General features: G+C 37.5%; 1 protein-coding gene across 1 annotated transcript; it reads left to right on the plus strand.

Moving 5' to 3' along the window:
• Positions 1-620: 620 nt before the first annotated feature.
• LOC135134645 (uncharacterized) lies at positions 621-16271 on the plus strand. Its single transcript, XM_064063373.1, has 19 exons — positions 621-803; positions 866-1116; positions 11139-11183; positions 11386-11458; positions 11513-11706; positions 11760-11969; positions 12295-12453; positions 12506-12627; positions 12685-12867; positions 12922-13084; positions 13133-13334; positions 13951-14058; positions 14115-14314; positions 14368-14577; positions 15177-15335; positions 15385-15509; positions 15567-15734; positions 15796-15958; positions 16015-16271. Exons 2-19 carry the CDS (start codon positions 1110-1112, stop codon positions 16218-16220), a joined length of 2697 nt encoding a protein of 898 aa, XP_063919443.1. The 5' UTR covers positions 621-803; positions 866-1109; the 3' UTR covers positions 16221-16271.
• The last annotated feature ends 1943 nt before the right edge of the window (positions 16272-18214 follow it).

Genomic DNA, 18214 nt, shown 5'->3' on the forward strand with positions numbered 1-18214 from the left:
TAGTAAGTAATTCTAAAAAGTGAAAATAATGAAATTGTTAAGTATATGCAGAAGATTTGAAACAAATTTTAGTCTGTGTTTTTTAATTCCTAGACCAAGTTTAGCATCTCAAGGGGCCTGTTATGTTGGTTCTAGAATAAACCGTAAAACAAGATTTTTGTTGGAGAAAAAGGCACAAACTTAGGACAATACACAAAAAAAAAGAAAAGGAAAAATGAAACGTGAAAACCTAGAAGTAAAAAAAAATGTTGCTTTATCTTCTCTTGTTTTCTTTCTCTGTTAATGTTATATACGAACCTGTTTGTACAACAACTGCTGGGCGGGTACAAAACTGAAGGCCAGATCGTTTGAATTTCTAATAAAATATAAAAACCAAAACGCAGCAGTTACTAACACACAATTACAACATTACGTCTCAAAAACCTGCGGAAATCCTTCCCACATAAGGTGTTAAACGTAATTTAGTCCACTGGTTCATAAGTTACGATTCAGTTTGTAATAACTCGTCTGCTAACATATTTTTGATAGTTCGGAGGAGATAATCTCAGACCGACTTCTCCAAGGACGTCATGAAGCTGAATGTTTCAGATGTTTTTATAGACATATTTTTTCGAATATTGAAATGCGGTATTGTGTGCGGATTTTCCACACGCTTGTTAGAAACGTCTGGTAACGCGTAATATATTTCAGACTAGCTTATTTACGGTAAAGAATTAATATTTCTGTGAATCTTAGTAACAAGTGTCAAAAATCATTTCTAATTTTAAAGATTGTCGTAAACAATAACCCATAAAAACTGACAGGTTGGTTAACTAATTATTTTTGCGTAAGTTTTAACTCGTAAAAGTAAAATATCATGATGTAGAAATTAATCATTACTTTCGACACTACTGGAATTTCCAACTGGATCAAAATTCCTGTACTTATATCTTGTCGGAAAACCTAATAAACTTATCAGCAATAAGAATCGAGGATCTCCATAACTAAAGTTGTGGAGTCCGTTTGGTTGTCTGTTCAGGTGTTACCAATGTAGTTAAAGTTGTTATATAGTTACAGTATTAATTTTACATAATACTTCATCTTTATTGTACAAGTTCTACGATTTTAAAATGAATGGTGTGTGGTGAACCGGAATTTCAACCCTTAAAATAGCCCTACTGTGGCACATAGTATTTTTCCATAACGATTCTACTCTTCATTATCATGGGAACCAAAAGTCCGAACTTCCCAGTATTGTCAATTGAAATAATCTTCAAGGCAAGCGATCGCTTCCCATGGCCCCGCACAGTCACACTTCCTTCCAGGAATATTCGCCAAAATGCATTCCATGCCCAAATATGGAGAACATCTTCGCGCCCAATCAAATCACTCCAATTGCAATTAATATACAAAGTTGCATGGGAAACCTGGGGTCAAAACAAACACTTCCGATCAAGGTCAATAAGTCTGACGAATGCGTTATCATTCTGGGTGGTCCGATGCCAATTAATTATGGGAAATGCACTTTTACAAACACTCGCCGCCGTTTCCGGCGACAAAATTGCGAGAAATGCATTTTTTTGTTACATCTTCTTCGCTATTCCCACGCTTGAAAACCCTATAAAAACGTCTCGATTAGAAATAAAATTCAATTCGATTCCGATTCAGTCTCGCGTGCGGATGGGCCTGCTTCCTAGTCTAATCGTGATACCCAACTTCCGGCCGCTGTGCTAGTGGCAAGTGCGAAAGTGCATCTTCCAAGCCAACTTTCTTCAGCTGTTGCAGTGGCGCTTCGTCCCTTCCGATCTTCCACCGAGCCGCTAACTCGACGACATGTAAGTCCCACTGACCTAGTTACGGCATGCCCTATTCTGTCCTTGCGGAGACCGGGTTATTGGTCATTATCGGCATCTCGGAGTAATTTTAACGCATCATCATTATGAATCTCCCTCATCAAGTGATTGACTTTCCTTATCAAACCAGATTCCTTCTACTGTATTCGAGACCCCCGTGCCGTATCAGAGGAGTTTGCCCTATAGGGCACTGCCCACGTTTTTATCTCATTCACGCGTTCAATCCCGTGAACCAGCACTCCTCCGCCGTCAAGGAATACGTTCCCAACACTGGGAGCCCTATCCTTTAGAAAGGGTTGTAATTATATCACTTAACCCCCCCCCCCCCCCCCCCAAATATCGAGCCATGACCTAGGAAAGCGCCAACAACCCTCCAATTCTCATATATATTATAGTTTTAATAATACGTTAAAAAGGGAACATTGCACAACCCTACCCGTTTCTTTTAACTTAGTTTAATGTTTATGGTTACTGCCCGTTTATTATTATTTCTAATCATGCGCAATATTTTCTTAGTCTTAATTACCTACGAATAAGATGTACGAGCCCTAATCTTGTTCCGTCTCGTTTACTCGTTTAAACTGTAGCATTTGTTTATTAATAGATTACCTATGGAGCGAACCGCTTCGCGTTTCACTTACCCTTCTCGCGTCCCGAAACGGCCCTCACGGGCCAGGACCTAAGGGGCACCATTTTGTGACGCCCACCGGCCATAAAAACTCGGACATCAAAAATTAACATAAATTATAGAAAAGAGCCGGCAGGGCCACCACAAAATTTGGCGCTGCGGACAGGATCAAAATCTTTCTAAATTTCGGGAACAGGATCAAAAATTTTAATTTCGGGGACAGGATCAAAAATTTTAATTTCGGGGACAGGATCAATTTCGGGAACAAGATCAAAATTTTTCAAAATTTCGGGGACAGGATCCAAATTTTTAATTTCGGGGACAGGATAAAAATTTTTAATGTTGGACACAGGATACACAAAAAAAATTGGGAAAAAGAATTATTTTAAATTCCAAAAATTAAGAAATTTTTTTCAAAAGCAGAACAAAATTCAAAATAATGTAAGCAAAAAGGCGGATAACGGAAAATTCAAAAGATGGAATTTTTTTTGAAACACCAATCAGTCTCACATTTCCACAATTCGGTAAAAATAATTGGAAAAATTTCGGGACAAAAGATCGGCATTTTTAGACCTTCCCGTTAGAGAAACGACAAAATTCCAAAAAAAAAAACAGTAATCAGTGAAATTTACGAAATTCTGTAATTCGCAGGAAAAACGGTCAAAATTGTGTTATTCTAAACAGTCAAAATCCATCCAACAATAAAATGCAATAATCCACACTGCAAAAGCTTCAATTGGAATGCACTTATCTTATCGCGAGGCTATTAACCTGAATCAATTGTCTTGCGCGATATCCAAGCGCTCTAATCATAATTACAGCCGGCGCGCTTCGAGAAAGACACGATCTTTCATTTCTTATTTAGAAGGTGGGAACAATATTATCCCTAATTATCCACAATCTCGGCTCCAAAATTTAGTAAACCTGTGCTTAAGAAGGTGAGCATTTTTCCAAATTTAGGCAGACAATTTGAAAAACCAATATTTCACTAAAAACTTAACGTAAAAAATAAAATAAATAAAATAAAATTTTAATTATCACATAATCTATAAAATATGTCATTAGTTAATTTTACACTAACATTGATTACTCGTCAAAATTAGGAGAAAAATTTAAAATATAAACGGAAATTACAAAGTCCGTCCGAAATTGAAACAAAAGATTCAGAAATAATTCTCGGCATTATTTTGTACACATGGCAATACCTAAAATTCAGGACGAAGATTGGAAGTTGCTGCTCTATCTCTTATTAAAATTTTCAAAAAAAAATTGGTATAACTCTCCCTGTCTTCCTGGGAGGTTTTTATCAAGAAACACAAATAAAGAAGCTTGTCATCGCTACAATTTCCCCGATACCTGCCAAAAATAAAAACATTGTAATTTAAACGAAAAAAAAATTTGTAAAACTACATATAACAAGACAAAATATTCTCTAAATTTTAAACCTCGTATTTGGCATAATTGGTAATTTCTGTGAACGAACAAACTCTAATAATAACCGCCTTAAAACGAAAGGAAAAAAAAATGCAAAAGATAATCCAACACCGTTAAAACCATCGCGATTTTTGCGGCAACGACATCACATCCAGCGAAATAGCGGAATGTCAATTTCAGACATAATTTAGCACAAATTACTGAAAACTCTTGTCGAACCATTTTCGTCTGTACAGCCGGCCAGCGGGATGACTAATAAAAATTATTATTGAATTCATTGTTCTTAGACCGGATACGCGATAACTGGTCGCCGATGCACTCCGCTAATTATTATTACACACGTGTGGGCGTAATCTGATAAAACAGTCAACGTCAGCAAGTGGAGAAATTGGTCGCTGCTCAACATGTACAAATTAAAAATTGCAACAACAAAGGACGAACGAAGGTCGTTGAGATGTTAATAAATTCCAGAAATTTTAATTGAAAAAAAAAAATGCCTAACAAAAATTATTTTTAGAAAACTCACTAAGAAATTCCACATTAAAATTACCACAAACAATTAAGTCTTCGAAAACGTTTCACTTTAGAATTAAAACACTTTTTCTCAATAGCATATTTTGTATCAGTTCCTACAATAAATTGTCCTTAATAAATGTTTAAACAACAATCGCCAAAAAAAAAAAAAAAAAATCAAGGAAACTACCAAAAATACTGAATTTCAAGCACAAAAGCATGCAACCAGTAATACAATTAATCCAGATAAAAACCCCGTGTTCCGCGCCAATGGATGGTGCCGGCAGTATTAAATATAAATTATTATTTCACAAAATTTTTCAGCAGGAATACCTTCTAAACCGTAAATTTCTAAAATTTTTATGTTTTCGCCTAGATGGAGTTTACCCTAAACGAGGTTATGGCCGCTTTCAATTATTAAATCGATTCAACTTCATTAGTTTACAAATCCAACGTAATCTCTTAATATGTAGTAAAGTTTCTATTTAACTTAGTCAACAATAAGACCGATTGTCCGTTTTTGTTAAATAAGCTTAATTTTATAGTTCCCCGTATTAATTTAAGACAAATTTTAACGTTTTAGACTTTTCTTTCAAAAATAATATTTTGGATTAATATTAGAATTGTTAACAAAATTTCAATGTTCTGCGACATTAACGTAAATTCACTTCATGTTATAAAAACAGTTATTGTTGCGGGTCCAGGTACATACGTTTTTATTTTTCATCTTTATTTCCATTTTCATTAATTTGTAATTTAGCTATAATATTAGGCTCTTATATATTATGTGGTTGAATTTAAATTTTGTAAGCATATCTGCCACACTTTATTACACAGAGTTAAGTGAGTTTTTCCTGTACTTGGATGATGTATTACTTGTTGGAAAATAAGTTTATTTATTTATTTATTCAAAAATTTAACGTAAAACATACATAATAGATTGTCTAAATCTACCTTCGTGAAAAAAAGAAAACACTTTAGTTACTTATTTTACTTTTCTGAATCGCTCCCAAGCTAATTCATATGGATGGTATTTATTTTTACGCTACTCTAAATCGTTATATCGCAAAGGTCCTGCAAATTCAAAATTGTACATTTTAATACCTAATCAAGTGATAATAAACATTAAGCTAGTACCTTGTATATAATTTTCGGTGAACCAATTTTCAATAAATAGGTTCAATTAGGTTTAATTCGAAAAAAAGAGAAATAGAAAGGGTTGTTGGTCAATAATAATAATTGACTTTGAATATACCGGCACTAATTTACAACAAGAAAATTTTCTTTTCGAAAGCCCTCGTCAAAGTACCCTTGTATATGCCATCAAAATACGCCCTTGACACTTGGAAGATACACGCTTTACAAATTAACAATAAGAACCGAACAAGCTGAACAGAGTGATAACTCTGGGACTTTACTTTCAGAAAAACTTATTAAGAATAAAAAAGAACGTAGTAAAACATCCATAGTAAGCAAGAAAAAAAAAGGAAAACACAATAATGATGAATGATAATATTTCTCCATGCCCCACGGCACCCACGTTGTCACTCGAAGCAGCTTCAAGTTACCCAAGACAAGGACCCGTCCGAACGTTTTTTGCATACATTGAAGATCATGGCCGCCTAGGAGACCAGGTGGAAAAACAAAAAGTCTTAGTAGCCAAACTAAAATTAACGGGGGATGCCAAGCACTACTTAGAATGGAATGACAAACTACGCAATGCCACTACCTGGGAGGAGTGGTCAACAGAACTTAAGAAAAGTTACGAACGACCGCCACCTAACCTAGAGGCTACGCATCCGCAAGAAACGCACAGACAAGAGGTCGACGAACCTGTCACCGACCATAATGAACAACAGCAAGTAGTAGCAACCCCAACCTCTTGGAAAACTGGCAAGCAGGACGACGAATCGGACGACCAAATTACCCATACTCAGGCGTCAATCCCGTCCTACCGTGGAATGATTGCCCCAACCAGAGTAAATAATCAATCATTCAGAAACAACACAACATTTCCTGGCAGACCACCCATCGTCTGTTACCAATGCGGAAAATTTGGACATATAAAAAGGAACTGCAGAGGACGACCAAGGCAGTACCAAAATCCACCCCATGGCGCGCATGCTCATAGTCTCGCCGACTGGGAGCAAGCTGCTGAACGCCCATCATCTACAGTAAAGGACCAACACAAAACCGTCTCTTAAACTCTTCGAAACCATCAGGAGGTAGCAGGAACACATTTTCAAAAAAATCGCGCATGCTCTGTTTCCGTTGCGGGGAGCAGGAACATGTGATGGTGCAACACCAAACTTCTTCGTGTTGTACACGCAACTATGATAGTAACGAGTCTAAACAGGAAGCTGGACATCTTCTTTTCGCATCACCAAACCAGCCCTTAAAGTCATCAAGGACCGAACTCTTGGAAAAGGTTGAGGTCCGAGGTCGACCGGAGCCCAAGCATAATTAACTCAGCAACCGTCGAAGCTGGGGATATGCTATGGAAAAAAATCAGGACTACCATCTGCCGTTAATAACAGCACCACACGTACAAGGAATACAGCGACTTCAGGGACATTGTCAATCATATGGCTCAATGTTGTAATCAGATCTATGATATTGTAAAAGAAAAACACTAAGTTAAGAAGAGTGAAGAAAGAATTAATTAACGTATAAATCACCATGATATAACTATCAGAACAATAACTGATAACTCTGCAGAGTATTTTGCACTTCATCGCTATGCCAAAAAGCAGCGAAATTTTTAACGCCCTGTCAAAGAGAATAAAACTGCGAGAAAAAAAAAAAAACAAGTCTATCAAATTAACGACGTCGAAAAATAAATATGTAATACAGTTAAAAGTATTTACTCACTGAAGAAAAAAAAAGTCAAGAGATAACATGTAATAAATAGTAAGCAATAAATAATAAGTAAAAGAAATACATAATGAGGAAACAATTGATTGTGGAAAGAAGTTGATACAAGAGAAGAAATCAGAAAATCAGTTAGAACCTCCGGAGGTTGGAAACTATATTGAACCGGAGTTGAGGAGATCAAACGGAACCCTCATGTGCAAAAGGGTATGACCATACAAGAAGATCAATGTAGATGTGGTTCGTTTGGCTAAAACCTAGGAGTCAAACGATGTGTCACGACGCTACGGCGGGTTTGGCCAACTCGCCATTAGTTGTCACAAAACAACGCGGAAATGACCATACCATATATAACATACTCATCGCCCGGGTTCTTTGCGTGACTCCGAAAACCCTCCCGATCCGTATAGTTAATTTTCTGAATATCAAGATAAGGGTTCCCGAAAATAAAATCATGCGATTCTCCATTGAAACTACTGTAGAAAAAGAGCCTGAAGCCGTTGCCTCCATAAATGTACCTAATATTAAAACAGAAAAAAAAAAAAACAACGAAACAACAGAAAATAAAGAAATTTCACAACACCTAAGTAAATTATCTCAAGATCCGACTAGTTGAGAAGCCCTGCTGAAACATTCGTTACAAAACTCACCAACCACTCAGAAGCCCACACCAGCAATTCAACGAACCCCAATTCAAGTAAACACCGCATAGCATAAACTCCCGAAAGCTCCTGCTACGCTCCTAACCTGAACTAAACAGAACGAACAAGGAAACTACCGCTTTATTTAATATTTAGGATTAAAGATGCATTGGAAAACTTCGCTCCATAGGCTAACATAATAATTTAGTAAATAGAATAAAGTAATATAACCCAAAAATCGTCAGATAAGACGTGAATAGTCAATAATTTTACTCCACATATGGGGGCGAGCGAAATATGAATTCACCCCTAGACAAATATGTGAGGGTGTTCAAGGTGCATAGGTACTTAGACGAGTGGTATAAATGGCATTCATTACTTAAGTCGCTTTTTAAGATTTTGTCGAAATCTTAATCAACACCATCGCGATACACAGGGAACATGGCCCACCTATCAAGTTACTGGCCAGTTTTTCGACACGTTGACAATTTGGTCGCTATACAATCCCATAAACGACCAAGCTCATACCTGAATTTAAGTCAATCACCAATCACAATCATCGTTATAAATTTATCGAAATCTCCGTAATCCAATCAAAAAAGCTGGGGCAGAATAGTGCTTTAACTTAGGGCAGTGGAGACTGAAGTCGGGGAAGGCTAATCGCGGCAAATAAAACGCATTTGGCACACCACTAACCATGTCACAATATCGACATCAATGGAGTCTTAGTCCTCGTCCCGCCAAAGGACGATTAATCGTTACGACCATCACATGGGAATTCCCAGGGACTCCTGACGAAGAAATCTACGTTTTCTGGACAACATCCAATAATAAAACTAACAGCCATATTCGCCAAAAGGACAACTTTTAACTCTTGCTCATTTAGTGAGGGGACAACATCTCCTTATACCTACTCCAGCCGATCCACAGCGATACGGTCTATCGCACACTACGATTCACGCAGCTCACAAGGGGGTGGTGTGGGAAATACTCGTCGTGATCTTCAGCTCGTTGCTGTTAATCTACTCCTTTGTTTCATGTTCTATCCAATCGTTGGGCACTGAGTGCCAGATGGCGCCCACGGATGGCCATCACCAACACAACCAGGCCATCCACTCCGACGTACCTCGGATTCATATGGGGTCCCCCCAGGTGCAGCCCATTCACAAGAGCAGCTTCGTGGAACGACCCCCCATGGTTATGACATCCCAGTGCAGCCGCCCAGGCCTGTCACACTTCTTAGGCCACAACATGTAACATTGACTGATGATTACCACAAGACCATCAGGCAGCATCAGGTCACGACCCAGTCACAAACCAGCCACCCAGTAGACTTCCAGCACCACTGCTGTATTAAAACATATCCAACCGACTGATCGCGACTACAGAAAGTGAGTTATAATCATCCACGGACGAAGAGGACCCAGACCACGTCGAGGACGAACACTCACCGTCTCACCACACTATCCCTCGAGACGGAAGAGTACGGATTTACCAAACCCACAATCACCGTGTCCAGAAATGAGTAGCTTAGTGTTAGTATGATCTCGGCAACGAAAACTTGTGAGCCAACAGCGAGGATACGCACTTTAACTTTTACGCATTAACAAACTTTTCAAAAACAGTACCCTCACTGTTGGACCCTGTTGCTATAGTCTTATAGGTAATTATAAGTCTTGTGAGAAAATACGAGCACCTTGAGGCTCATATTTTCGTCTTAAAACGGGGAGTGTTGTGGTGAACCGGAATTTCAACCCTTAAAATAGCCCTACTGTGGCACATAGTATTTTTCCATAACGATTCTACTCTTCATTATCATGGGAACCAAAAGTCCGAACTTCCCAGTATTGTCAATTGAAATAATCTTCAAGGCAAGCGATCGCTTCCCATGGCCCCGCACAGTCACACTTCCTTCCAGGAATATTCGCCAAAATGCATTCCATGCCCAAATATGGAGAACATCTTCGCGCCCAATCAAATCACTCCAATTGCAATTAATATACAAAGTTGCATGGGAAACCTGGGGTCAAAACAAACACTTCCGATCAAGGTCAATAAGTCTGACGAATGCGTTATCATTCTGGGTGGTCCGATGCCAATTAATTATGGGAAATGCACTTTTACAAACACTCGCCGCCGTTTCCGGCGACAAAATTGCGAGAAATGCATTTTTTTGTTACATCTTCTTCGCTATTCCCACGCTTGAAAACCCTATAAAAACGTCTCGATTAGAAATAAAATTCAATTCGATTCCGATTCAGTCTCGCGTGCGGATGGGCCTGCTTCCTAGTCTAATCGTGATACCCAACTTCCGGCCGCTGTGCTAGTGGCAAGTGCGAAAGTGCATCTTCCAAGCCAACTTTCTTCAGCTGTTGCAGTGGCGCTTCGTCCCTTCCGATCTTCCACCGAGCCGCTAACTCGACGACATGTAAGTCCCACTGACCTAGTTACGGCATGCCCTATTCTGTCCTTGCGGAGACCGGGTTATTGGTCATTATCGGCATCTCGGAGTAATTTTAACGCATCATCATTATGAATCTCCCTCATCAAGTGATTGACTTTCCTTATCAAACCAGATTCCTTCTACTGTATTCGAGACCCCCGTGCCGTATCAGAGGAGTTTGCCCTATAGGGCACTGCCCACGTTTTTATCTCATTCACGCGTTCAATCCCGTGAACCAGCACTCCTCCGCCGTCAAGGAATACGTTCCCAACACTGGGAGCCCTATCCTTTAGAAAGGGTTGTAATTATATCACTTAACCCCCCCCCCCCCCCCCAAATATCGAGCCATGACCTAGGAAAGCGCCAACAACCCTCCAATTCTCATATATATTATAGTTTTAATAATACGTTAAAAAGGGAACATTGCACAACCCTACCCGTTTCTTTTAACTTAGTTTAATGTTTATGGTTACTGCCCGTTTATTATTATTTCTAATCATGCGCAATATTTTCTTAGTCTTAATTACCTACGAATAAGATGTACGAGCCCTAATCTTGTTCCGTCTCGTTTACTCGTTTAAACTGTAGCATTTGTTTATTAATAGATTACCTATGGAGCGAACCGCTTCGCGTTTCACTTACCCTTCTCGCGTCCCGAAACGGCCCTCACGGGCCAGGACCTAAGGGGCACCATTTTGTGACGCCCACCGGCCATAAAAACTCGGACATCAAAAATTAACATAAATTATAGAAAAGAGCCGGCAGGGCCACCACAGGTGCTCTCCTGCTTTATATCAATATTATTAGTTTGTGCATTTTGGGTAAGTACGTTGAACGCAACGAAGTTAGCTTTATATCTCTTTATATCATCATTCATTTCGAGTGTGAAGTTTTTATTATTACCTACGTACTCCAACGCAAGCTGACCACAATTTAAGTCAATAATAAACACAAATTTTGATGTAAAAATAACTTTAAGAACATAAAGTTTAGGTAAATAAATTTTTCACTATATGTATGTAGTATGTGGTTTCAACTGTACTCAATTGGCTCCTATCAACTTTACCAGAGTATTGCGGCAAGCTCGTCCCAACAGGTGAGATAACTTTATAAAATCAGTATTACCATTAAATGGAACCTGCCTATTTAGTTGCACCCTCCCACCACACCCAGAATTTGGTCGATGGACCATTTACGACGGCCCATTTCAAAAGTCCCCTGGAGAATCGGTGCCGTCACGGACAATTCTAGAAGTGAGTTGTGACAGAAATCATAAACTTGATGCATATGAAATTATTAGCTGCGTTCGAGGAGTGTGGAGACCCGAAATTGGGAAATGTTTACGTAAGAATCCCACAATTAATAATAATAACTTTCATCGAAAAAACATTATTTAGGGACGTGCTCGACCATCAACAGTACTTCGATTATGACGGTGACTTGCACCCTGAAAGAGCAAACGTTAAAATCTTGTGCTCACCCTTTTGACGGGACGGTCGCAAGGTTTCAGTGTGCTCGCTATTTTGAAAATCAGGGCCAAGAAAAAGATCCTTTTCGCTTATGTTCAAACGGACAATGGTCTGGTAGCTTACCAACCTGTGTACCACGTAAGTTTGTAAAACAACCCTCCGTTAACAAGCAGAAGCACCCCACATAAGCTAATTTCCACTTTTCCTGAAAGCAAGCAAAATAAGGTATACGCACCACTTACAATTCTCCGTCTATTGTTTTCTTCTGGTTTTTAACCACTGTTATCCCTTTTTACTAGTAGATGTAACTTTAAATTAGATGTAAAAGTTGCCGCTGGTCTTCAATACGAAAGATGTATTAAAGCATTTAGTATGGTGCTGACCACGAATTTATACTGATGTTCAGTTGCAACCAAACTGTCAGGTAATTATTAATCTTTTAAACCTTTGACAAAACTTTCAGGATGTGGACAACCGTTACGCAAAAAAGAACCCACACTTATTGTTGGCGGAAATCAAACAGAAAAACGAGAGTACCCTTGGCAGGTTGCATTATATATTGCGTCCACTAAAGAACTAAGCTGTGGAGGAACTTTACTAAACCAGAGAGTAATCTTAACAGGTAGCTTTTCATTGCAGTAACAAAATAAATTAGGCAGACAATAAATTTTCAGCGGCACATTGTATAACAGATATTAACGGCAAACTGCTACCAAAAGAACGCTACATAGTTGCCGTTGGTAAATATTTTCGCCAATATGATCATCCCGATGATAAAGATGCACAGTTTTCTCCTGTACGTTTTGCCCAACATCCGAAACATTCTGACAGTTTATCTTTTTTTCGCTTTCAGGTCTACGACATGTATATCCCCCGACAATACAAAGCACACATTCAGCATTACTTTGGCGACGTTGGTATTATCGTTACGATGAAAATTTTTAACATTTCTGCCAACGTTCGACCTATATGTGTTATGTGGGACTCAAAGCGATACCAAGTGTTGGCAGATCCTAGTAGACAGAAATACGCTTACGTAATCTTTCTAGTTTATGTCAATTATAGCACTTTAAATCTCGATTTTTTGTAGATCAGCGGCTGGGGTTACACTTTAGAGCACAAAGATCTTTCTGACGTTCTTAGATACTTAAAAGTTCCACTTAAAAGCGACGACGATTGCAACGAGAACTTAACCGACGACGTCATCGAATATATGACCGATGATAAGTTGTGTGCAGGCTTTTTAAATTCTAGTAAACCTTTTTGCTCATTTGGGATTATAAACGATGTTGAAATTTTAGGTACTTCTGTATGTCAAGGTGACAGCGGTGGAGGTCTAGTTGCCAGATACAAGAAACGCTATTATATCATCGGAATTGTCAGTGTTTCACCCCGAGGAGAGTCGGCATCTGGTGGCTGCAACAGTCAGACATACACTCTCTACACCAGGTTTTCATACTACATTGAAAACTTCATATTGGAAAAGGAAGCTCGGTTTAGACCGTGAGTTTTAAAATTTCATTTCAGAAGTTCAGCAGCGATGGTTGTTTGTTCCTAATTCTTTAAAACAAAACGTTTAACACTGAAGAGTCCTTGGCAATAAAAGTAAGCTTGTGCACTCGTATAGCATAACATAATTTAAACAATTTTTTTTTTCATTCGCAATGCAATTATCTAGACTTTGATCTCGTTAGTTAGTAGTTAAATTTGGCGTCCTGTACTGCGAGTATTGGTACCTTATCTATACTCTTCTGGTTAACTATCTCTCACATGATTCTTTCCCATCAAGCTATCTTATGGTTAAAATTTTAATGTTGTTTTGATTTTTTTAATAAGACAATAATATTAACAATAGAAAAACTGTTGTCCCCTTCTGTAGCAAAATTTATTTAAATAATTTAAACGGTTTTTCTTTTTATATTGGTAATGTGGGTAACTGTGGTTTAAATAATCTCACGAGTTTTATGACGTTACGTTTTTTAAAAACACTCTTTACTACCCATTGTGGGTACGTTACGCACACTCTTCTTACTGGTCATCTCAGATAAGATCTACTTTTTTTCCTTAAAGTTACTCTATCGGTAACATTTTAAAATGCATCCGATACTATCAAATTTAGGCGCTTGGATTGTCAAGATCCTCTTAATTGTGACGACGCTATTCCACCGGTTACGTCTACCCCACCGACAGATCAGACAACAGAAATTACAACAGAATCGTCTGGGAGGTAAAGTAAGCGGATGTAAAAAACTCTTTTTATGATAAAAAAAAAAACTTGACTAGTCGCTGCATTTTACCCACTCATCCCGAATCTGGAAAATGGAGTATCCTTGGAGCAACTAGGAAACTTTCACCTGGAGCGCCAGTAACATCAGGAACCGTTTTAAAACTCGAATGTAGCGAAGGTTTTAGGATGGATGGTCAAAATTTAATATATTGTGACAAAAATAACAAGTGGACAGGTGAACTTGGTCGATGCTTGAGTATACCATCAGCTGATCAACGAAGTTTTGTTGTTTTCATGTTAAGTTTCTAGAAACTTGTCCAATACGAGTAAGTACTTCAACTATGCAAGTTACATGCGTCTACAGGGACAAAGAAACTGAAAACTGTACTGAATCAGTTGATGGTACTATTGCTAAAATTCGCTGTGCTCCGTTTTACGAAGATTTACAGTTAGAGAGAACACCCCTACATATTTGCGACAATGGTACGTGGAGCCAGCGACTTCCGCAGTGTGAACCAAGTAAGTGTTGCATCTGCACTTGAAACAATTTATGAATCGAAATGGAAATCATCTATCGAAAGAGAAAAACGCCCTTTAATAAAGTTAAGGAGTGTTGTATTTCTGCATATCTAATAATAAAATCATAAACGAAAAATGCATGATAACAACATTCGAAATGGACAAATATTGGTCGAATCAAAATTAACAACGATCTGAAGTGTATCAAACGTGTATTAAACTTTTCGTAATCTGAAGTTGCTGGTATTGTTTACATTGTTATCAAATAGCTTGATTATTTACGTCTTTAGAACATATTTAAGATTTTACCTTTGCTCTTTTTGATACGATTAACACTTTTTGGGATCTTTATGGTATTAGAGTTTTCTGATTTCATTTGTTGGCATTTTCTGGTAACTGTAAAATATTTCAAAACGTCATTTTCTAACATTTTTCGTCTTGTTCTGTTTTTGTCCATAAAATTAAATATTCGAAGCCAACTTGTTTTGATTTCTTATCAATATGTGGTCACAGTTTGTCACAGATTGTAGCCAATTTCGTTCATAAAAATGTAAAATCAAACCGACCGGAACTTATTCTGATAACTGTTTTGACTACAGTTTGTGGCCAAAAAGTCGTGGATGCTACTCAGTTAATTGTAAACGGAACTAACGTGGTCAAAGGAGATTACCCGTGGCAGGTGGCTTTGTATAGCAAAATGCACAATAATTTACTTATATGTAGTGGATCACTAATAAGTCCAAGAATCGTGCTTACAGGTATGTTGAATTTATTCATTAGTATCCGCTACATATTTTATAATTGCAGCCGCTCATTGCATCACGGACGAAAACGGAAAATTGCTTAATAAGGACAACTATGTCGTAGCTGTTGGAAAATATTACAGAAACTTTGACGACCCTCGAGATCGCAACGAAGCACAATTTTCAGAGGTACGTTGCTGTTTCGAATTTGGAAAACGTTTTCCTCGTATTAATTTTTCTTATTAGTTGGAAGCCATGTTTGTTGCCGAACCTTATAGAGGCGTAATTCAGAATTACTTGGGTGATTTGGCTATATTAGTGTCCAAAAAAGCTTTTACCCTTTCACGAAGAGTTCAGCCTGTGTGCTTAGACGTAAGTCAAAATTACAATCTAGCTGCAGGCAAAGTGGGTTACGTAAGTTAGATAACGATCTTTAATGTTAAAGCTACATTATTCGTACTTTTTATATACGTAGGTGACTGGATGGGGTTTCACTGTTGAAAACCGAATTCCTTCAGATGTTCTGAAAGAACTAAAAGTTCCTTCGGTTTCTATATCAGAATGTCGAACTAATTTACCCGACGACTTCGAGATCTATCTTACATTTGACAAAATTTGTGCTGGATATTTTGCAAAGGGTAAGTTCGAGACGGTGATAAAATAACAGTATGCTGAAATATTGTCGTTACTTCAGGAGTGTCAATATGCAAGGGCGATAGTGGCGGAGGTTTAGTGTTTAAACAAAGTGGTAGATATTATCTTATTGCAGTAACCAGTCTTGTGCCTAGTCTTCATGATGACGTCGGAGGCTGTGATAGTCAGAACTATGGTCTCTACACTAAAGTTTCAAGTTATATTAATTCTTTTATTTTGTCAAAACTGGCTGAATATAAGAGCTAAGTTTTACATATCACTTCCTATACAATAACTTAAAATAAATATTTATTTTATAATATATTCTAACAAGTCAGTTAGTTTTTATTAGCTTTACTTATTTCGTGACCTTACCAATTTTGACGTCATCTACAAAAATACCCATTTTTCTTTGGGGAAAACCTATAGTCTAAACTACAGGAAAAAAAATTCTCACTCTGACTTAATATAAAACTAACACTAGTGTTAGAAAAAACGGCAACAGATAAAGAACATACCGTAGGTATCTTAGGGAGGGTTAATGTGGATCCTCATATTTTCATCAGGCAAATACACAAATAATTTTAAAAAAGGTTTAATATGATTACACAATTCATTTACATCAAGCTTTAGCACTACCAGAAAACTGACTTGCTTGGCTAACGGAGGCATGTGAAGAGGGTAAGTAAATTTTACGGAGATGAAACTCGTTTTAATAATAAGAGAATTGTGAAACGACATAACTGCCATTACTGGGCTTCAGAAAATCTTCATTGGCTAAGAGAAACTAATTTGCAATTTCAACACATTTGGGGTATCAATGTTTATTGTGGAATAATGAATAGTCAAATTATCAGGTCTAAATTTGACGAAGGAAACCTAAATTCGCTAATTCATTTGGAATTTCTTGTAAACCAACTTCCTGTGTTATTAGATGATCTTCCACTCGTCGTGATAGCAAGAACGTATTTCCAGCAAGATGGTGCACCACCATATAACGCACGAAGAATAACAGATTATTTGAATTATACATTTCCTCATAGATGGTTGGCAAAAATGGACCAATTCGGTGGCCTGCCAGAGCTCAAGATCTAACACCTCTCGATTTTTTTGGTGGGGCTATTTAAAAGATAGGGTGCATCAGCAACCTCCAAGAGACTTAGAAGACATTTAATTAAAGAATTAGGGTAGAAAGTGATTAACCCAGAAATGTTCCAAGTAGTAACAAGTAGGGGTCTACTTCATCGAGCAGAATGTTGATTAGAGCCAGAAGGTCGTCAATTTGAACATTTAATTTAAAGGTATTGTATTTTATATCGTTTGATTTTGTTTTAAACTTGGATTTTATTAAAATACTTAAATTAAATTAAGTTGCGCACGAGCGTTTTCAATTTTTTTTTTTTTAAGGACCTTTAAAACATTCAAGTATCATATGGTATATTTTTGAAAAGATAAAGACGGGCACTATTTAAAGCATTGAAAAATTATACCCTTTTGTATTAAAAAAAGAAAATTGATGTCATGGCCGGCGAAACTGAAACTAATACGACACCAGTAATCGATTCATTTAATAGATCGTGTTACATATATTGAACATGCCAAATTTCAATTTTTGATGTTTTAAAATAATTGAGATATTTGTGTGGAATATACATATTGTTACGAAATGGGTCTTCTAGTATGTGCGCGTTTCTTCTCGTATGTAGTATGACTCATCGGCCGTGCGGATGCAAGCGGATGTCGTGACGGGCCCAGCAAAAAATGAAACGCTATGACACTTTTTTTCACGCTTCTAGTGCGATGAAATAAACGTATCCTTTATGAACAAAAATTAATAAAAAATGTTACACTTTTTTACGTTCGTTAAAAAAAGCGGTTCATTTTTTCACGCATTTGAGTGAAAAAAAGTGTCGTAGTGTGTCATTTTTTAACGGAAGTAAAACATAGATGCCTGCCGTTACTATGATAATTCATCAACACAAGTGGTTTGTATTAATTTTCTCGGTGTGTTGTGGTAATTTGTGTGTTCGGACAATCGAATCGGACAGCGATGAAGATTTCTCGTACAGCCGAAAAAATTGCCAAGACGGCAAATACGGCTACATTTAAAATCTATGTTCCAAAATAAAAAGTTTTTGAAGTTGGTGGATGTTGAGTTTTGTTACGAACGTGAAAAAAATTTTGTATGCGACTCGTGAGTAAAGTGGCTTTTTTTAAAAAAAAGATACACTTTACTCACTAGTTGCATAAATAACTATTAA

Source organism: Zophobas morio, unplaced genomic scaffold (assembly GCF_036711695.1).
Source record: "Zophobas morio isolate AGI-343-1 ecotype UQ-CSIRO unplaced genomic scaffold, CSIRO_AGI_Zmor_V1 ptg000023l, whole genome shotgun sequence".
Taxonomy (NCBI): Eukaryota; Metazoa; Arthropoda; class Insecta; order Coleoptera; family Tenebrionidae; genus Zophobas; species Zophobas morio.

Bases quoted from the DNA above. Each gene is read 5' to 3' on its own strand.
- LOC135134645 (XM_064063373.1), top strand. The intron at 14,059-14,114 runs GTAAAGTAAGCG...AAACTTGACTAG, and splicing joins ACAACAGAATCGTCTGGGAG to TCGCTGCATTTTACCCACTC. The intron at 15,735-15,795 runs GTAAGTTAGATA...TTATATACGTAG, and splicing joins CTGCAGGCAAAGTGGGTTAC to GTGACTGGATGGGGTTTCAC.